Source organism: Erithacus rubecula, assembly GCF_903797595.1.
Source record: "Erithacus rubecula genome assembly, chromosome: 9".
Classification (NCBI taxonomy): domain Eukaryota; kingdom Metazoa; phylum Chordata; class Aves; order Passeriformes; family Muscicapidae; genus Erithacus; species Erithacus rubecula.
In genome coordinates this window covers 18,695,709-18,715,299 of record NC_136660.1, presented here as the reverse complement: position 1 = coordinate 18,715,299, position 19,591 = coordinate 18,695,709, and the positions used below count along the sequence as shown (strand labels likewise).

Genomic DNA, 19,591 nt, shown 5'->3' with positions numbered 1-19,591 from the left:
GCTCTACATCACCTTACTTTAAAAACAAACCTAAAAATCCAGCACAAGGTTGTTTGTTTGTTTTTTTTCTTTGTGACTGGAATCTTCCTCTCTTCTGTATTCAATAGGTTTCTTAAACCAGATAAAAGGAAAACTATTAATGCCTACACCTAATACATTGCATATAAAATTCTCCAAGAAACACTAGCAACATGCCATTCCAAACAAAATGTCCATGTTTATTAACTTAAGATTGTTTTCCTAAAGTAATGAGGCATTTTAACTAAAATTACATGTATTTCATCACCTTCAAAACTTACTGCAGCTGCATTTCACACTAGTGTTTTAGAATCCAGTTGTGTCCCTTCAGTAACATGCATGATATATCTTACTATTAAATCAAGTCTGACTATCTCTAAGGATTAGATTATTACAACTATGCACTACAGGGAGATAGTATGGATTCTTGTGAGTGCTGCACCTACAGTAAGGTAGAGTTAGTCATTTCCCTTTAGGACCATTAAGCACAGGTGTGCTGCAGGGAAACATCCCTGAACAGATCCAACAAGTTGTACAGTCAATTTGAGTTGCTAACAAAAGGTCATTCTAAAGCATTAGCAATAGTGCTTTTGTTTTTGAAAGTTGACAGAACACTTTCCTCCTGCTTGTGCTTCTGCTAGCTCAACCACAAGAGCAGCCTTCTATAATAAGGCATATCAGATCATATTTTTAAATCCTACAATGTTAAAAATTTTGGATCTGGAAATGGTTCTCTAAAAGTCCAGTTGTGTAGTCCTAAGAAAACAGATCAGACAAAATATTGCATATTCCTCTCCCTGGACTGGAGTTTTGCAAGCTTCACTAAAAGCAAGAGGTGCTGAGGTATCTTAACACAGGGTGTGTCAAAGTCTTAGCTTCAAATGACACTTGCATTTGTACAAACAACAGAAATGCCCTACTGATCAGCTGACCTAGTCTATTATTTTTACCTCTTTTTGCTACTACTGGCAGGGCTAGCCATTTTCTATGGACCTTTCTTTACACTGAAGAACTGAGACAACACAACACTGCTTAAGGCTTTCAGAATCCATATATGCACCTGTTGGCTATTAGCTTATTCTCAGGTTGCAGGTGTAGTTAGATTATCTGCCTCTCCCACCTTCTAGGGACCAAGTTCAATACCCTCTGCATGAAGTGCTTTGTTAATGGAATCACAGAAGATCCTGAGTTTGAAGAGACCTTCAAGGATCATCAAGAGCAGGGTTGCCCTCCAGCCTCTCACTCCCCAGTCTGTACCTAAAGCCAGGGTTACCCTGTCCCAGGTACAGAATCAGGCACTTATCTTTGTTAACTTCATAGGGTTGGTGACTGCCCAGCTGTGTAATTTGTCTAGATCTCTCTGCAGGGCTTCCCAGCCTTCAAGGAAGTCAACAGCTATCCTTAGCAAACCCAGGATAGTTTTGGTTCTGCATCCAAGTGGTTTATGAAGATATTGAAGAGAACTGGGCCCATTATAGAGAGCTGGGGAGCCCCACTAGTGCCTGAACACCAGCCTGATGTTACCCCATTTACTAGAATGCACCATAAACTTAAAACTGATCTACTACAGTGAATGCTCCCTTGTTCTTTCACTGCACAATGTAATGAATGATAGTTCAACATTGTTTATTCACTGTATCCTCATTTTTCTGTGATCCTGTGAATTTGATAATTCTCCTCGTACAGAAAGGAAAGGCTTCTCACCTTCCTTTAGTGTATGCTTCCCATAGTTCTGTGAGAAACCAAAGCCAAGCTGGGTACTGAAGTTACAAATACCATCTTGCACAAGTCCCATGCAGTTCAGTCTCACTTACTAATAGATTTTATTCACCTAATAAGCTCACAGATAAAGCAAGAAAAGCAAAAAGACTGAAAATGCAAGAATGAGAGCTGTACTAAAGACACCATTCCTGGACTTAAACTTTCCACTTGAATGGGAGTAAATTAATTTTTCTTTTGGCAGCACTGTCCCCTTGACCAGAGCTGGTGTGTTCACAGCGTGCACACAGAATGAAATGTCAAGACTCACAGCACATACTGTATGACTGAACAATCAGTAAATCATTGACACCTTTGATGCTTGCTTAGGAAATTTTCAAAAACTTGAACAGAAGATGCTACTTTCTCAGAAGTCCAGCAACAAAAAATTCAGTACAACAATAGTTAAGACATTGCCTAAGAACAACAGCTGGGTATGCAGGTACATACACAGATAAGAAAAAGCATCAGAAAGGAAAGAGTCTAAAAACTAACTTTTATTTAAGTTATTTAGGAGTAAACAATATGGGGCTCTCTGCAAAAGAGACATTTAGAGAACAGTTACTTCCTTTTAAAACTTAACATGGTAGATTTCCTCTTCAGAGCATAATGTTTATGCTTCCCAGCTTTTTCTTCTGTTCTGGAATAGTAAAACTCTTTTTGAAGACCCACTGTTGAGTGATGGTAGAAATTGTACCTTTCTTTACAGGTGGCTCTTCTTCTGCAGTAGGCTGATTTTCCAAGCACCGTTTTCTTCCCACTTCCAATACAGTTTCCTCACAATCTTTGAGCTGGCTGCTTTCAGTCACTTTCTTAGAGTTCTTTTCTGCTAATTTTCTCTTAATGGTAGTCAGAGTGTTCTCCTGAGTTAAAATAGGAACAATTGCTTTCAAGTTGTACAAACCGAGCACTTAAAAATCTTAGTAGCTTTTTCTATACAAATATTTTTAGAAAACCTTAAGGGTAAGGTACATAGGGGAAAAGTCAGTGACAGATCAGTTAGATAAAGAGCTCCTACAACTTCAGATACTAAGAAACACAATGCTTTTGTATTATACAGGAATCAGAGCAAGAGACTGGAAAACTAGAAAACATAAGACTTTCATTAAGAGGATTTAGTTTATCATCTGAGAACAATTCCCAACATCAAGAATTAATGAAATTCCCAATTCTTTAAAAGCACACACAGCCTGTTCTACAAATTCATCACTTTCTGATCATGGTTGGTAGAATTGGAAGCTTTAACAGCCTTTAGCAAACCCACAAATCATTTTTGCCATGACACATTTGATGCAGTTTCAAAGCCTAGTCAGTTCTGCCATACATGCTTTAGATATTTACTTGACTAAGTTATTTACTTGCAAGATGATTACAAGTGGCAAGGCATGTGGTTGTCAAGGACCAATTATTCATCTGTAAGTACTTGATTAAAAAACACAATAGACTATAGAGTTGAGGTTTGGAGTCATGTTTAAAATGTCATGCCAGTGTCTCAGGGAACCACTGGACAGTTAAAGCCTTGCTCTTGGAAGGAGCAGTAATAGTAAGTCATCACACTCCACTCACTCTTGGAGCATTCATAATATTGACAAGCAGCTAAGGCAAAGAGAACACAAGACATAGTTTGGCCAAAGCTTTGAGTTTACACCTTGAGTGTAAGAGAAATGCATCAGAATGCTGACTAAGTTTCACTTAAAATGTTCTCAGAACTACTTCAGATTACTGAACATCAGGCTCAAAAAACTCCAAAACCAAAAAACCTCAAACTGTTTTGATTTTTTTTTACCTGCATACATTTAGCCATGCTACCTTCCAGCATGCAGCAGGTATCATTAGACTATACAATTCCAAGTTTTATTAATCACATCAAAAGCAGAGAAGCCCATGCCATAGCTTCTTAATTCAAACTTGGCTCAACACATTCACATTAACACTCCTCCCTTGAAAGTGTGCAAGCATGTTGGTGGTGGGTGGAATACACTGGTTTTTTTTTTCCTAATTTACACAACTGTCTTTTCTTACATTTTAAATTCTAACTGCAACTAAAATTGACCTTTGTGGCAACAAAAACTCATTTTCTTCCTCTTTTATTCAGACAGTGATGCACTTGGTCTATTCCCAGTTTTAAGTCCTCACACAGTTTGAGGTCTTTAATTTTTTTAAAATGGCTTTCAGTCTCATCTAGAGTCCTTCAATAACTTCATATCAGTACTTCTGAAAGTCTCATTATTTGCATACACCCCTGCTAACATTTTGCTGTGGCTTTAGTTTCAACACCACCTGATGTGCTACCATTTGAAGTAAACAGCAATTATTTAAAGAAAATTCCAATTTTCCAAAGTCAAGTCCATTATAAGCACATATTAAGGTTTTTTTATATAAAGGCAATTAAGATATCTAAGACTTACATAGTCTTTTATGGTTTCTTCTGAACGGGTTATCTGACCTTGTAGTGTCATGATAATTGCATCTTTTTGCTTCATAATATCAATCAGTTCTTGAATCCTTTCATTTTGTATATTCATTTTCTTGAAAAAGAAAAAAAAAGTTCAGTATTAAATTGAACTCTACCATGCTTTTTAGAAGCAAGATTGGTTAATTTATGCTTGATATTAAAAAAAAACAAAACAAAACAAAACTAGAAGCATAGTCTACTAGCATTTCAAACTATTGGGATTTTGTATTAAAGCAAATAATTTTGCACAAGATTTCTTTTTTTTAAAAAAGTTACCTCAGTTGCTTCTTTAAGTTGCTCAGCAGACTCATCCAATTTAATCCTCTGTATTTCAAAACCTGTAACAGGAAACAAGGTTACATCACATTATACTCAATAATCCATGTCTGCATCTTCTGGTATATCAGTAGTGTTTGAAAACATTTATTTTCAAGTTGACTTCTACAGGACATTTCAAAAGTTGTTTATGTTTCCTAGACTGGACAATTGGGTCTTGCAAGCCATTCAAAATACAGATCATATCACAAGACCTCTGCTGAGATCATTATGAGGTGTTGCTAGTTTTTCCTCCATCAGAGTTCCACATGATGCCTGAAAACACTGCATCAGCAAAATGTGAAGTACAGGGAGTACAATACAACAAAAAAATCAAGAACTTTGATGTTTTATACTACAATTCTTAGGTCTGCAATCGACCATTTTCAGTGTTATCTTAAAAATGAAATAAGCAAGGCCTGTAGAATTGTTTAACCTGAACATACACAAAACAAAGGATTTCCACCATTATACATATGATTTGGCTACACAGTGCTAATCAGTAAGATTATTATTCCTATTTTACAGTACTCAGTAATTTTTTGTGTCTGTCTTTCACATCACACTTAGACCCAGCTTACCTTTGGTTTTCTTTTCCAGCTCTTCTTTGGTCTCATCTAGTTCAGCAGTTATTTTTGCCAGCTGTTTTTCAAGACAATCTATAGTTTCCTGTGGATCCTCCAAGGACACAATGTATTGGTGTGCTGCTTCTGCCTGATTTTTGATATCAGTGATATCATTTTGCAGAGAATCAATAACACCCCCAAAATCAACATAGGCACCTGTGTTTGTGCTGTTTTCTTCATTCTGAAAGAATTTATATTAATTCCAAAATGGCAAATAATTACACAAAAGCCATTTTTTCAACAGAAACCATGGAAGATCATTAGGAATTCTAATATGTAAGTGGAATTCTAACTTCAAAACCATCTTGTGGGTTCATATGCACTGACTGCCAGTTTCTGTCTGCCTTCATACACCAGTTTCCAGTATCAATCTAGAGCTGTTTTATTTTAATAACATAATGACCCCTCACTACATTCTCCCTTATATCTCCACAAAAACATCCCCTCCAAGTTTGCTGTAAAAGTTAGCATATTTTATACCTATGAGAATACTGAATGAACAGAGCAAACAGTCAGTTTTAGGAATACATCTGAAATCTTCATATAAGAGGAAAAGTTTGTGAGGTCAAAACTCTGTGGTCACTTATCATAGTAAGTTATACCCTAAAGAGTAACTTCACACCTTGCCTCTCTGTTTATTTAAAAAAAAAAAAAAAAAAAAAGTTTCAAACTCTCAGGAGACAGACTCAAGTTAAGAGTCTGATTATAGCTTAAGTGGATAAATAATTCTCATTACTTCAGTTGTAGCTACTACTGCTCTAAGAGAGAAGTCTCTGCAACTGCTCCACCACATCTATATGTGGGACCCAAGAAGTCAGTCTCAAGATTTTAAATAGGCACTAATAGCAATAGATTTTATAGCATAAAAACCTACAGATTTCCTCCCAATTTCTTTGTATAGAATAATTGTCACTTCATGTCAGAGAAATGCAGAAAACCCCAAAAATTCCTGAATCCAAAGGCTCAGCAACATCATCTATTAAGTAAGATAAATATATCTTGCTTAAAGCAATTGTTACATTGTGTGCTATTTCTTGAAATCACCCTTGGTATCACAACAGTTAGTTAGTAAAAGGGACATTAAGGGCAGACAGATAAAAATACCAGAGATCCAGCTTGATCACTGCAAGGACAATCTTGTGATTTACTTCTTTCATCTGCATTTTTACTGTAACTATTTACAAGTTCCTTGAAGATTTCCAGGCGTTTTTCAGAATTTTCTTCAAGATGTGCTCGTTCTCGAGAAAGGCACTCTCTAGAGTAGAAAAAAAGTCAAGTCAGCTAAAAGGTAGCCATGACAGAGGCTAAAAAGTTATTAGCACAGTTGCCTACAAACCAAGATTCTTGCTTCTTTATTTTGGTACAACATAACAATACACTAAACAATGCTCCTACCTTAAAGCAGAAGTACATTTCACACATGCCAGAAGAGTAAGAGGGATAGAAGTACACGTTATGGAAAGCACTTAACCAAAGACATTCTTTCTAAGCTGCTTGAGACAGAATATGTTTGGAGTATCACCAAAACAAAGAACATAAAAGCCTTTTCTAAAGAGCATTTTTCCTGAACTCAAAATCCAAACAGGAACTAACATATTAACTGATGCAGTAGAAGATCAGATCCAGCAGAAGATTGTGGTGTCTTACAACCAAGAGAGACTCAAGAAAGAAGTAAATTTACTTTCACTTTCTTAACAAGTAACTTTGAAAACTTAAAGCCAGCTTACTTGAAATCTACTTCCCGCTGAGCAAAATAATCTGTAAATTCTTGCATCACTTCTTCACGAATTTTCATTTCCAGCAGTAACTTATTTTTCTTTTCAGTAATAAGTTTGTTCCTCAGCTCTTCTACCAGATTCACCAGCATCTAGAATTACAATTAGGATTATGCTTTTCATAAAGAAATCCCAGAAGTGAGCTTTTTTTTCCCCTCACTCCTCAAACACTACAACACTTTACCCTGCAGCTGGAAAAAGTTTTTCCAGGTCTTTTATTAGCTTACTCATAAACTGAAGGATTTTTGAGTAGATTGCACTACCTCTTTGGTACTAACACAGCAATTTAGGTTTGTACAGAGTGGGTATTTCCAAAGAGCACAAAGTTTATAACAAACATTCCTAATGTTATCTTTAATGACAGGCTTAAGAGCCACAGAATTTGGCCTTTTATTTTCCATATGTCCCCTTTCAGGTATTAATGAAACCTCCAGGAAATGGTCTCTAGTCCTCTGTTCTCCTACTCCTGGTCTTCCCCAGAAATGACTAAAATTGCTGTTTCTTAAAGAACAGTGTCTTGTGTATAAATTAACAAAGGAACAATCTTGTGTTGCTAAAAACCAGGCAAAATCTTCTGTATATTGACCATAGGATGCCAAAAGAGGAGAAAGCCAAATCTGAAATTCTTACTGCGTAGTTTGCACTTTGACACAATCCAAAGATTTCCTACAATAAGCACCAAGGCATAAGTAATCCCACCTGTAGCTCCAAACACTGGATTTGGGTAGGATAAGGTGATGATGGGGGAAGCAAAAAAAAAAAAAACCAAAATAAAACCAAACAAAAAAAAAAAAAAAAAAAAAAAAAAACAAAAAAAAAAAAAAAACAAAAAAGAGAAAAAAAAAAAAAAAAAAAAAAAAAAAAAAAAAAAAAAGCAAGATAGAGGAAACCAGAAGAGTACATTGCTTCAAGGCCCCATGCTATACTAATTTGTAAAGTAGCAGCCCTGGCACATACCATGTACTTTTCTTTTGCAATAACGACTTCGTTTTCTGCATTTTCCTGCACTGCTTCTTCTCTTGACATACTGGGCTGTTCCTCTACCTCATCATCATCTTCATACACATCTTCCAAAGTTCTGTCCCATAGGATAGTAGCTCTTTTCCTTGGGATTGGCATTCTACTAACATTAAGCAGTGATGAGTCTCCTGCTGATTTCTGGCCAAATGACAGATCTTGAGGAAGAATAGATGTGTCCATAACCAAAATCTACCCAGAAAAAAATTCAAGAACAAAAAGTTATTGGCATTTTTTAAGCTCCACTGGTACTTTGAAGACCTCCTGCACTCTCATATAGGTCTCTTGAGCAGAGCACTCTTCCAGCTTATCTATCCATCCTCTGTTCAGAGTCACTACTTGGACCAGTATCCAGCTTGAGTAGAATTTGTCACCTTATAGCTTAACCCTTCTTTGGATCCCAAGAACACCAGGTTTCACTAACTGATAACCTACAAGAGGCAGATTGCTCATTTCCTGTACTATAAGGTTCCAGGTACATTACACAAACATCATACAACATCTATTTCTTTAACAGCTCTATAACCATTACAGCCTGCTCCTTTTGGTATTGCACTTAACCTGCCCCAACTCCAAAGGCATGGACTTAACTGTCAACAAAACTTATCCATGGCTTCCATTAAAGCTACAGCATCAATCCTCCACTAACATCTTCTAACTTTGCCAAAGTTACATCACTGCACTTACTCCTGCTCTGCTTCCACCTTCCTACTGAAACCTCTGTGAACGTAAAGACTTTTCACACTCTTTGGTGTTCAATCTGTTTTATCACTACTTCAGATAAGCAATATTCCAAGTTGAGATAGCAGTAGTATATGGGACAGATAGAAGTGAGAGCATATTGTATCAGCAGCAGAAATTTACTCAGATCTCAGGAAAATTCTTCCAAAGATAAGTCTCTTATTACACTGGAGGTTTCATAGGAATCACAAATTTTCAGTAGATGCTTCCACCCCTACACTCCAAAAAAAAAAAAAAAAAAAAAACCACAAAAAAACCCCAAAACGTCCCAATAAAGTATTTTTAAAAGCCCTAGGAGATGAAGCTCAGTCTGGTGTAATTAGAAATATGATTACAGTATAAAACAAAAATCCAGTAACTAAATTAATATTCCTGAAAGTGAGTGAATCTGTTCTTTTTAAAGCAAATCAAAGTTATTGATCAACAAGATATAGACTACACCACACTTACTTTTTGTGCAATGGCTGAGAACTTTAGCACATTGAGTGTTTCCTCATATGCTGAAGCACATTTGCTGATGTTTACTATCATGTACACCTTCCCTTTTCCACTGAAAAAGCCTTGAAGAAAATGAGTGAGCTTACTTTCCCGAAAGGGTATGTGCTGCTGCAACCTTTAAAAGACAAAAGAACAGATGACCAGAAGTTTAGTAAATTTCAGTCAGTGTAAGAACTATCCAGCCTGAAGACTTGAAAGTTCCACTCTTACTATGGCACTTGACAAGGGTGCTTTAAACATAAATTTTAAATTTCAATTTTTTCCAAAGCTTCTTTGATAAGCCAAGTTCAGAACAAGTAACATCACTAGCATCTGTGACAGCATGTTTAAAGTATGCTATAATTTAAATGATTTAATTAAAAAGCAAAACAAAGCAAGTTTAAAGGTAACTTCAATACATCAACAAAACCACAGTATAGACATCAGAAATCTGTACTTTTCTTCCTACCAAAAACTTAAGTGTTACTATATATATTTTAAACAACATCTTTTAATCACTGTAGGCAATATCTAAAAACCACAACCAGCTGGTAACTCATAAAAGGACTTACTTTGACTGCTGACAGTTCTTGAGTGCATTAAGACACTTGCCTAGAGTCAGGAGAGAGGTATTTATATTTCCACTCTCTTTCAATCTGTCACCCTCATTGCGGGTCTTGGTATATCTTTCAGAACCAGCAAGATCACACAATGACAACCTGAAAGCAGACAAAGAAAAATCACTGTAATTACCTTTAAGAGGCACAAATTATCCACTTTTAGAAATTATCACTTTTCCTCATCCTTCTCAAGTTTGCTTCCCTAATCAAATTTCCCACTATTTTCTGATAAAAATTTGCTCTACCTGCTTCCTATCCCACCCCACCCACTGTTCAACTCTTCCTTTTGGGGACTTGCACATTTCAGGAGTAAAGAAGTCTGGCAGAACCTTGTGCTGAGCAGAGGTGACAAGACAGAACAGCACTGACACCTGATGCCTTGAGGGAGAGGAACAAGTACTGTATGAGGCTGGAAGTGGGGAGCCACCATACATGCAGGAGGCTCTGCCAGTGAGCACTGGGTGCAGTGCCAACACGTCAACATGGAAGGCCATTAACAACTGCATCACAAGAGACAGACTGTTCTGAACTTACTCATTGACTCGGGTCACCCTTGGTGTTCCTGAATCTTCAACTTTTAGTACTTTAACTGTGAATATGCTGTGACTAAAAGGAGAAATTGAAATCAGCAGAGAAGTGAAAGTAGATCAATACTTTCAACATACTTTTAGTCTCCACAACATCTGTTCAAAATGTTGCTTGATCTGTCAATATATCTAAGCATCACACAATCAGATACAAACTTTCAGAGATCTCCATGTAGGCATGCATTTTGCATTTTCCTCTGATATATAGATGGAATAAAGTTAAGTATATTTGTACAGTATTTGATAAAGTACTGTGAGCTTTGATATATGTTCACCCTACTAAAGGATTGAATCACTGTGGCTTAAACCATTGTGTCACACACACTGCTAAAGGACACCAAAACTGAAACCTAAGAACCTAGACCTTGTAAAAGCCTCTTCTCTTCCTAAAAACCATAAGCCATGTTTTAGTTTCTCCTTCCTCCCGCTCACCATCCTATGCCCAATGCTCTTCAAAATGTTTCTTACCTTCTGCTGGAGCAATTATTTAATTTCGTGCTTGCAATACTCTGGTGTTTCAACCCCAATTTGAGAAGTCGAAAAGCTTCTTTAGAGTCTGAAACCTGAACCCACTGCAGATCTTCAGGAAGAACAAATACAATAATTTTTAAGATAACATCACCAAAGTAAGTATTCTTGGGAAAACATGCATAGCAAGGACACTACATTTACTTGAGGCATAGAAGCATTTTACTACACCTGCTTCAGACAGATGTGATGACAGATCAAATGCCTCCTCTCATAGAAAAGGGTAAGTACATAACATTTCATCATTCTGTTAGCACATTAAATGTTCCATTCAAATTTCACAAGCAAGCTTAGCCCAAGCAGACAAGTCAAAAAAGTAAGGTGTAAGGTGAGCAGAAAGCCCTGTAGTCATATTCAGCAAGGCAGAACCTTACCTTCTATATCCTAAAATTAAGAACAGCTTATTCAATTTATACCACAGTCAAGGAGGGGAAAGGGAGGACAGGGAAGTCATATAGATATCTTTCAGGGCCATCAACTTAACTGAAAAAAACCAGAAGAATTTTGCCTGCAATATGATAACCATATGTCTGAAATATGCTTCTCTACAGAGAATACTGAAAAAAATCCCAGAAACAACAATCTAAAAAACTGTTGAGTCAATTATAAGTACAGTTAAGAACTACAGGCCTCTTAAAAAAAAAAGGAAAAAATTAAAACTTAAATTTGTCAATTGTTTCCAATATTTCTCCCATTTCAAAGAAATATCAGTGCAGTGAAGTGCAGAAGCTTTTAACAGTTCCAGTCAAGAGTAAAGATAAAACAGGATTAAAGGTAGAGATACTTCTATGTATGTAGATTACTATAGTAATTTTGTTATTGATTCTTCTAATCTAAAGATCATTTCAGGCAAACCAAACTTTTCAAATTACATTTGGCAATTTGCAATGTATTCTACTCACCTTTTACAAAAGGATATCCCTTGATGTCTTGAGCGAGGCGCAGTGTTTTCCTTTTCTTCTCATTTGATGCAGGAATTAACAGATCATAAAAGCATTCATTGTAAATCTCGAAAAATGAAATCCAAACAGAAAACTTGATGTAATTGGTTGCAGTTGTGATAGATTGCTCTGAGTCTGTTGAGATATCTTCCAAATCTGCCAAGTACAAAATATTACAAACCAATATAAACCTAGTAAAGTGAGTTTCGTTAAAAAAATAATTAGTAAGTAAAAATTGATACAACGAACCACCCAAAAACCACTCAAAATCTAAAATTCATTCCAAAAAATCCATTGAAGGTCCCAACCCATTTCTTAAATATCTGGAAGTCATACGGTTAACTTACATATTTGCAAGAGACAATCACTCTACTACTTCCTTTCCCACTTCTAAATTCTATCAACCATATAAAGCTTGGTTAGAATTAGTCAAATCTGTTCAACATCTTTAGAAGACAAAACTAAACTGACAAGATACTTGATTTTGACTTTTTAAAGTAAACCTAGTATTTAGATAGTTTTTTAAATGCTAGAATCAAGTTTAGATAATTACACAGAAGTACTCTAAAAGCCTGTCAGGATATCACCAGGACCCACAGGATAAGTGGAATTACTTTTTCTTTGCTATAACTTCAGCCCATTTAATGCCAGATATTCTTCTAACCATTCCATCCTCCTGTTTTCTGCCCACATTATTTGCTCACTATCCAATTCACAGGCATATAAAACTGATAAGAAGGAATTTTATTAACATAGGCCAGAAGTCAGTTATTGATCTCAATAAGGCTTATTTGCCAGCTTTACCTGCAAAACTTTCATATAAAACATACCCTGAGAATCTATAGGTGCTTTGTTGCTAGTGTTAATCTGGTGGTCTACCTGCAAAACAAAACAAAAAATAGACTGTTAACAGTACAAGTTATTTCTCATACCTCTACTGTGTTACTAGAAGGGAATACAGATGGTTGCAATATGCCAATGCAAAGATCCTGGTTACACACCAGGTCTAGTTCAGTGCACCTGTACACTGCTATTGACAGGGCTGTTCTTGCCTCATACTCACCCCTGCCACTTCCCTTCCATCAGTACAAAACCATTTCAGCATGCTGACTTGGAAACAGTCTAGCCACAGAAAACCAGAGAGGTAGGAACCCCTCATACAAACAGGGCGATTCAAGTAAATTTCAGGACTCCAGTTACAGTTTATAGTAAATGCAAGAAACCTTGAATTTTTCTATTATTGGTATTTTGCTAATATTGTTTCATATTTTCCTAGCTTGCTTGGCTAACCCTTGGAAACAGAGGTAAATGTAGAACAATCATTCACTTAAAAACTGAAATAAGGAACTTATTGCTTCATGATACATGTTTGAAATAAATTATATAATTCAAGTAAAGTCCAGGTTTTAGTAAGAGAAAGACAATTTTCTTTTGCTATTTAAAAAAAAAAAAAAAAAAAGTAAACCAAGTACCTATAGTTAGAGCTTAGGGGCTTCATACACACCCTCCATTCCCAAGCCATAGTTTTGGTTAGTTGGGTTTTTTCAGACACAGAACTGAAAGTGGAAGTGCCTGAAGACATGAAATCAATCTACTAAAAAAAGTATGCTTAAGAGAATTAACATGAAATAAAAAATCTGGTATGGTTTGGTTCAGGCTTTTTTAGTGTTCGGCCAAGGGTATATTCAATAATAAATTTTTCAAATAAAAACTTTAGGTAATAGGCTTTACACATATAAAACACCTACACAAACCTCTGTTGCAGCAGATGCAAACTTTGCCAGCAAATTTTTAGGTTTAAGTGTTCTTCTTATAAACAGTGCCAGAAACTAGAAGGTGCATTCAAACACACACAAAAGGTTTTTCTGAAGTCCCTTCTGAAGGCAGACAGAGCTAGATTGAACTTACTCCTGTGCTTCTGAAGTGAAGTGACAGAATTTTGCTGCCACCTACCTTCCACACTGGAGCCCAGTTAACCAATAGATAAAAATCAAGGCAACAGATACATACATTCCTTTTTCCTTTCAACACTAGCTATTACAGCCTTGCATACCACAAGGGAAATGCAATTCTTTTTGTGAAAAAAGTACCTTACTAGTTCCAAATCCTCGTATATGCTCAGTTTTATTTTACATTATTTCACTCATTTCAGAATTAGAAGACAAGAAAAAGGTATGGTTATATAAAATACAAATTCCCCATAATTGTAATTGGACTAAATAGCTCCAGAATTTCAGTCAGCTCCTAAAACTGGAGTGTATTTCTGGAGTGCTCAACAGTGAATTGTAAGAAAAAAGCCTAGCAGAAACCCATCTTTAATTCCAACCTTCAAGTCCACTAGCTCTATAACCCTGATTCTTCAAACAGATTTCTGCTTCCTTTAAGGATATTTGTCAAACTGAAAGGGCAATAACCTCAAAACTATAAATTTCTTTCAAGTACCCTGAAAGACAGTAGGTTCTTTAAAGGATCAGACCTACTAGCCTCCTCACAGATAAAGAGGGGACTATTTACATTCAGTTCTTATTAAGCATCAGTTATCCCAGAGGATAAATTATAAAGGTACCCAATCTACAAAGAAAAAAAAAAAAAAAAAAAAAAAAAAAAACTTAGTGTATATATCTGTGAAGTATTGAGCCACAAGACAAAAATCCCCAGGAACAGGGTTCATCAGCACTATTGCTCACTTTGCTGCTAATCTGAATGCTTGGCTGCCAGCAAATAGACACATCCAAGGTTAAATACAGCCAGCCTCTTCCCACTGCAAAGAACATGGAGCTATCTAAAGATGCACATGCTCATCAATATAGAAAGAAGTGCTCCTCTACCTCTTTTATTAGACGAAGTAATGAATTTTTAATAGCAGTTTCTTCTCTCACTTGGTTTTCAGTCAGCTTTATATAATCTCTACACCGATAGGGTTTGAGATCCATTGCTGTGTATAGCCTTCCTTGAATACTTTTAAACAACATATCCATAGTCCTTGGTAGAATACCAGCATTATCTTCTGTCCCTGAAGGAACATACAAAAGAAAAATCCAGTTATTACAAGGTATACAGATAAATGAGGACAGAAAGATAACAAATCTCAAAACATACATGAAAAGTTTGAAGACAACATACAACAAGAAGTGGAGTTTGCTTTGTATTCTCAAGGTAGCAGAAATATCACTAGAGATTTTTGAAAGGTATTTGGCCTTCAGGAACAGTTCATGCTCTATATCAGTAATGGGTATAACAAAACAAAAACGGTTAAAAGTATTTTGCATAACTTTAGCCTTAAGGAAAGCAAATAAAAAACCCATGGCCAACAGACATTTGGTAAAGATTGGCAATTTTTCAACTGCATTTCACAAACAGCCTTCACTGTCTCAAGGAAGTAATCTTGAAATAAAACTCATGAATGATCTCTTAGCTGCTCTTAGTCCTATAGTAATGAGGTAGAACCTCCAAAACAGTTTCTGAACACCTTGCAAAGACTCATCCCTTTCCCTGTCCCAGACCCTTTCCTCTCAATATATTGCTTCTGTACCTAAAAGACAAGGAGTCAAATAAAAGCCTCAGAGCTCCCCTAATCTTTCTGGATCCGAATGCAAGTTTAAAAAGGGTTCACTTACATTTGATTTCTAAAACAGAGAAAATAAAAGTGTGGAAGAACTACCATCCTGTCTCAGGCTGATAACTTCTGCTTTTGAGACAGATGGACACTTAATAATTACAGCACTAGCTGTATCACCTAAGTCAGAACTTACAAAAAATTTGGTTGGCATTCACACCTCTAGCTAGTAGCCAAATACCACATTAAACTCAAGTACTCTTGCATTACATTTGTTTCTCCTCTCTAATAGTCTTTTGTTTATTGCAAGGCCCATTGTAATTCAACATAACAGAAAAAAAGGAACAGTACTGGGAGGAAAAGTCCTAAAAACCTGCTTCATCCTTCACTTAGGTCATTTGCCATTGACTGAATACAGGTTTCCATGTAATGTTAAAGTGCAGTAACAGAAGAGTAAATCATGGCACCCAATAGGCAACATTCTGCCCTGTCAATTTTAATCAAAGTACTAAAAATATAATATCATGAAAAAACTTCTAGCCTTAAAAGTGTCAATCAAAAATTCTTGAAAACCCACACAATATACCCCAAACTAGTCTGATACCTGGAAAGGCTGAGCTGGAACAGAGACCAGACAGAGCAAAATGAATAAAAGTATGTATTTCTTGAAAGGATATGCCTTGGGTGGTACAAGAGCCTGGCTGGGGATACATCCAAACCAAAACCAAGATGGATCCTGGTCAAGAGTTTTTACACTTTTATAAGTTTTGGTTCATCTCCATGTTGGGGTCAATTATCCAACCATGGCCCCACACCATGAAGTCTCAGCCCCCTGGCTTGCTCCCTTTTCCTCATCATTATTTCTGCTTTTTGGGTACCAGTTGCCCTTGATTCTCAAGTTAGAAAGGAATTGTTTTGTCAAACTACCCTGTGAAGAGACCTTACTAACATATAACATGAAGTTTCATGGTTACACACTAAGCAGCAGAGAATCTGCTAACATAATACATAACAGCTAAAACCCAAGGCACCGGTCAAGCACAGGAGACTGTGCACATGAAGAATTGTTGTGGTTTTGGGATTCATCTTTATTAGGAGAGGAAAGAACATCCCATTCTTGCCCCAGACAAATGATAACTCAAAGTACTGGCAGTAGTCTTTAATTAAAATCCAGCAGAAGATTGCTTAGAAAAGAATGTCAATTCAATAAAAATTAGTTTCAAGTGACACACAACTCGCTGTCCTTCAACTATTTCTTTGTATAAAATACCTGGTATTGCACCCAGAAACTGTTTCAATGTGAATCAAATCACCTCATTTGTTAAAATGCTTTGAAAAATAACAGAAGAATGACACCTTCTGACCAGAAAGGATATAAAACTTTTAACTCCCCTTCATCCCTGGGGTACAAGACACTTGGAGAAAAATAGGAAGATCACATATACCTGGCTGAAATTATAGAGCCTTCCAAAGTAATATGACTGTGTTTAGGTTAACTCAGGTAGTGACTGTCTGTTGGCAGTTAAATTTGTTATGGAAGGAGACCTTTTGAAGACTATTAGAGAAGCAAATGGATAGAGACTTCATTTTAAATGAAGGAAGAAGTTATGTTTCTGCTAGAACTAATTCTTACTTAAAAAATAAAAAGTCTTGCAAGAAGAACTAATTTGTGCTTTTACCTTGGAAGGTGTAAGTTTTCCCAGCATTTGTTACACCATATGTAAAAACAAGACGATTATATCCATCTAGGAAATCTTGCACTGGTTGCTTCATGGTACCTTCAAAGAACTCTTCTTGGGTTGTTTCAGGTCCAAACACCTAAGTATTACCAATAAATATTTATACTTTGAGTAATTATTGGAGACTTTTAAAGAATCTTTTAAATTCTCTTAGTTTATAATGTTAAAGACTATAAAGGTAAAAAATGCAGTGTGTTCAATAATGTAAGTTAAAACAAACTATACCAGAAATAATTTAAAAAGAAGACCACTCATTTACTTGTGAAAAAGTGAACCTCTGTAACATTGGTCCTGAAGTTTTTTCACTTAGTCGATTCAAAAAGTGTTGGGGGGGCTTCAGTATGATATTTGTTGAGTCTTCAAGTGAAACACAGTCCTATTAAAAGGAAACAAACAATGCAGGCATGAAGAGATTCAAAAGAGTTCAGCTTATAGGAAAGCCAAACAAACAAACCCCCTCACAAAACAAATGCTAATTATTTTTAAATTAAATGAATGCCACACCTGTGATCCATTTTCTCTTTCCAATGACGTAAATGGCCTGATACGGAGGCAAACTTGTATGTGCTCCTTAGACTCCAAACTGCTCCTCTTTAAAAAGAAATTAAAACAGTTAGAAATTTGATTATTTTCTTGATAATTAGCACATGAAACCAGTTTTATTTCATCAGGCTGTTTTAAACAGACTTATATAGTAACATGGTAAGCAAAACTTCTTCACTAGATCAGCTTTTACAAGTGCTTAGGCCCATGCAGAAGCTTGCTAGGGTAAGTTAATCTTGCAGCACATTTAGGCAAACACTGCATTCAGGTCAACAAAAACATTCCATGAACCGTCAATCAGCCTCATTCATAGAAAACTGAAGTGCCCCACAGGGCATCATTGCAGTGCCACACAACTTAGTCTAAATCCTATGTACTTCCTTCAAACTAAAAAATAACAAAGAAGCTTTTTACCTTCTCTGTAAAATTCTGACTATTCTTACCTATGAAAGGACTAAGATTATGTTTTGGAAAATAAATATCCAAACAGTGAAGTTTTCTTACCTGGCTTGTGTCCGAGCATGAAGAAACCAAAGAAAATTCAGAGGAAAGATCTGTTTTAATATCTTCAACATTTACTGGTCCTCCTGGAGATGGCTCAGTGCTAACAATATAGGATGGTCTATAAAACTTCTCATTATCCCAATTCAGTTCCATTCTGCAGGAGAAAATAAAACTATTTTGTGTTTTCTAATCATGTAACATAGAGATTCTGAAGTCCCTTGGGAGATGAGTCAATTTGAAACTGGTAATTGCAATTTCTTCATGGAAAAAGTTTTCTTCATCCTATTCATAATTTACATAGCAAGTTTTCTGATGGCTGAAGAAGGGGTCTGCATCATGCATTGAGAACAGCCACTCTTCTTTAAAAGAAAAGTAAATGTTTACCAGGGTAAAGCTTCACATATATACACAGCACAAGCTTGCCAAAAAGCAGTCTAACAAGAAAGATAAAACTTAAAAAAAAATCTAATTCCACATCACTTCATGATCCCATTATAGATTCCATTTAGAATGTCATGGTTATCTCTGCAGAACTTGACAAATACTTGGTGTTATAAAGATAACAGTGTTAACTTAATACAAGACAGTTCAGAGACATTCCAAAGACTAACAGATAATTTAAAGCCATTAAAGGGGCACTACTATACTAAAAAGCTCATGCCAGAGTACAAGTTAAAGCATTGCTTTTTAGCAATTTTACACTCAGCAATTAATTTATTAATATAGAAATTTTTGTACCTTTCACAAATTGAGCAGTGAAATTTTGCTACAGAAACACAGCTTGAACAAAGACTGACCTTTGAATAAGCTGTGTCTGGAAAGAAACATACCTGTGCTGTCACGATCTGGAAGTCTTATTCATCAGCCACAGTGCAAAAATCTTATCAATCCTTTACAGGAAACGTATTTGTTAGATGACTGGCATTTTAGTTGCTTTAAATCTAAGCTTAAAGTGTGATCTGTCAAGATTATGCTCTCACTCTATCTTTTTCCTTAAGAAGCAAAAGACAAGCGTTAAGCTGTGTACACAGTCAGAACTGTAAGTATTTGCACAGCTCAGCAGTTAGAAGGGTGCAGGTCAAGTTGAGTCACACAGCTCTGCAAGTACCGCAGCTATTCTGGTGTGAGCAGCTATATTGAAGGCACTACAAGGCACTCGTGTCCTGGGATGCATTATTATAACCTGCTAACCTTGGCAACAGAATTTAGAGCTGTGGACATCCTAAAAGGAGGGGAACCCCAGAGGCTCACACAGCCACAGCACACACACAGCAAAAGGTACAGAGAGCTCCAAACCACACTGTAAGGCTGGCGGTTACATAAAAGCTAAAGCACCAGCTCTAACAACTAAAATAAATAAATAAATAAATAAATAAATAAATAAATAAATA

General features: G+C 36.1%; 1 protein-coding gene across 1 annotated transcript in view; it reads right to left on the bottom strand.

Annotated features, from left to right (window-relative positions):
- Positions 1-19,591, bottom strand: part of KIF20B (kinesin family member 20B) — a 34,509-nt gene that overhangs the window by 14,076 nt on the left and 842 nt on the right. The window contains exons 2-19 of the mRNA XM_079312867.1: positions 18,201-18,354; positions 17,658-17,744; positions 17,413-17,529; positions 17,094-17,232; positions 14,687-14,871; positions 12,689-12,737; positions 11,820-12,014; positions 10,858-10,969; positions 10,337-10,408; positions 9,755-9,901; positions 9,156-9,318; positions 7,905-8,156; positions 6,900-7,039; positions 6,277-6,427; positions 5,128-5,353; positions 4,508-4,569; positions 4,185-4,304; positions 2,474-2,639 (exon numbers count right to left, since the gene is read on the bottom strand). Of these exons, the coding sequence (XP_079168993.1) occupies positions 2,474-2,639; positions 4,185-4,304; positions 4,508-4,569; positions 5,128-5,353; positions 6,277-6,427; positions 6,900-7,039; positions 7,905-8,156; positions 9,156-9,318; positions 9,755-9,901; positions 10,337-10,408; positions 10,858-10,969; positions 11,820-12,014; positions 12,689-12,737; positions 14,687-14,871; positions 17,094-17,232; positions 17,413-17,529; positions 17,658-17,744; positions 18,201-18,353 (2,536 nt within the window). The 5' untranslated portion in view covers position 18,354. The remainder of the gene's footprint in view (positions 1-2,473; positions 2,640-4,184; positions 4,305-4,507; positions 4,570-5,127; positions 5,354-6,276; positions 6,428-6,899; positions 7,040-7,904; positions 8,157-9,155; positions 9,319-9,754; positions 9,902-10,336; positions 10,409-10,857; positions 10,970-11,819; positions 12,015-12,688; positions 12,738-14,686; positions 14,872-17,093; positions 17,233-17,412; positions 17,530-17,657; positions 17,745-18,200; positions 18,355-19,591) is intronic.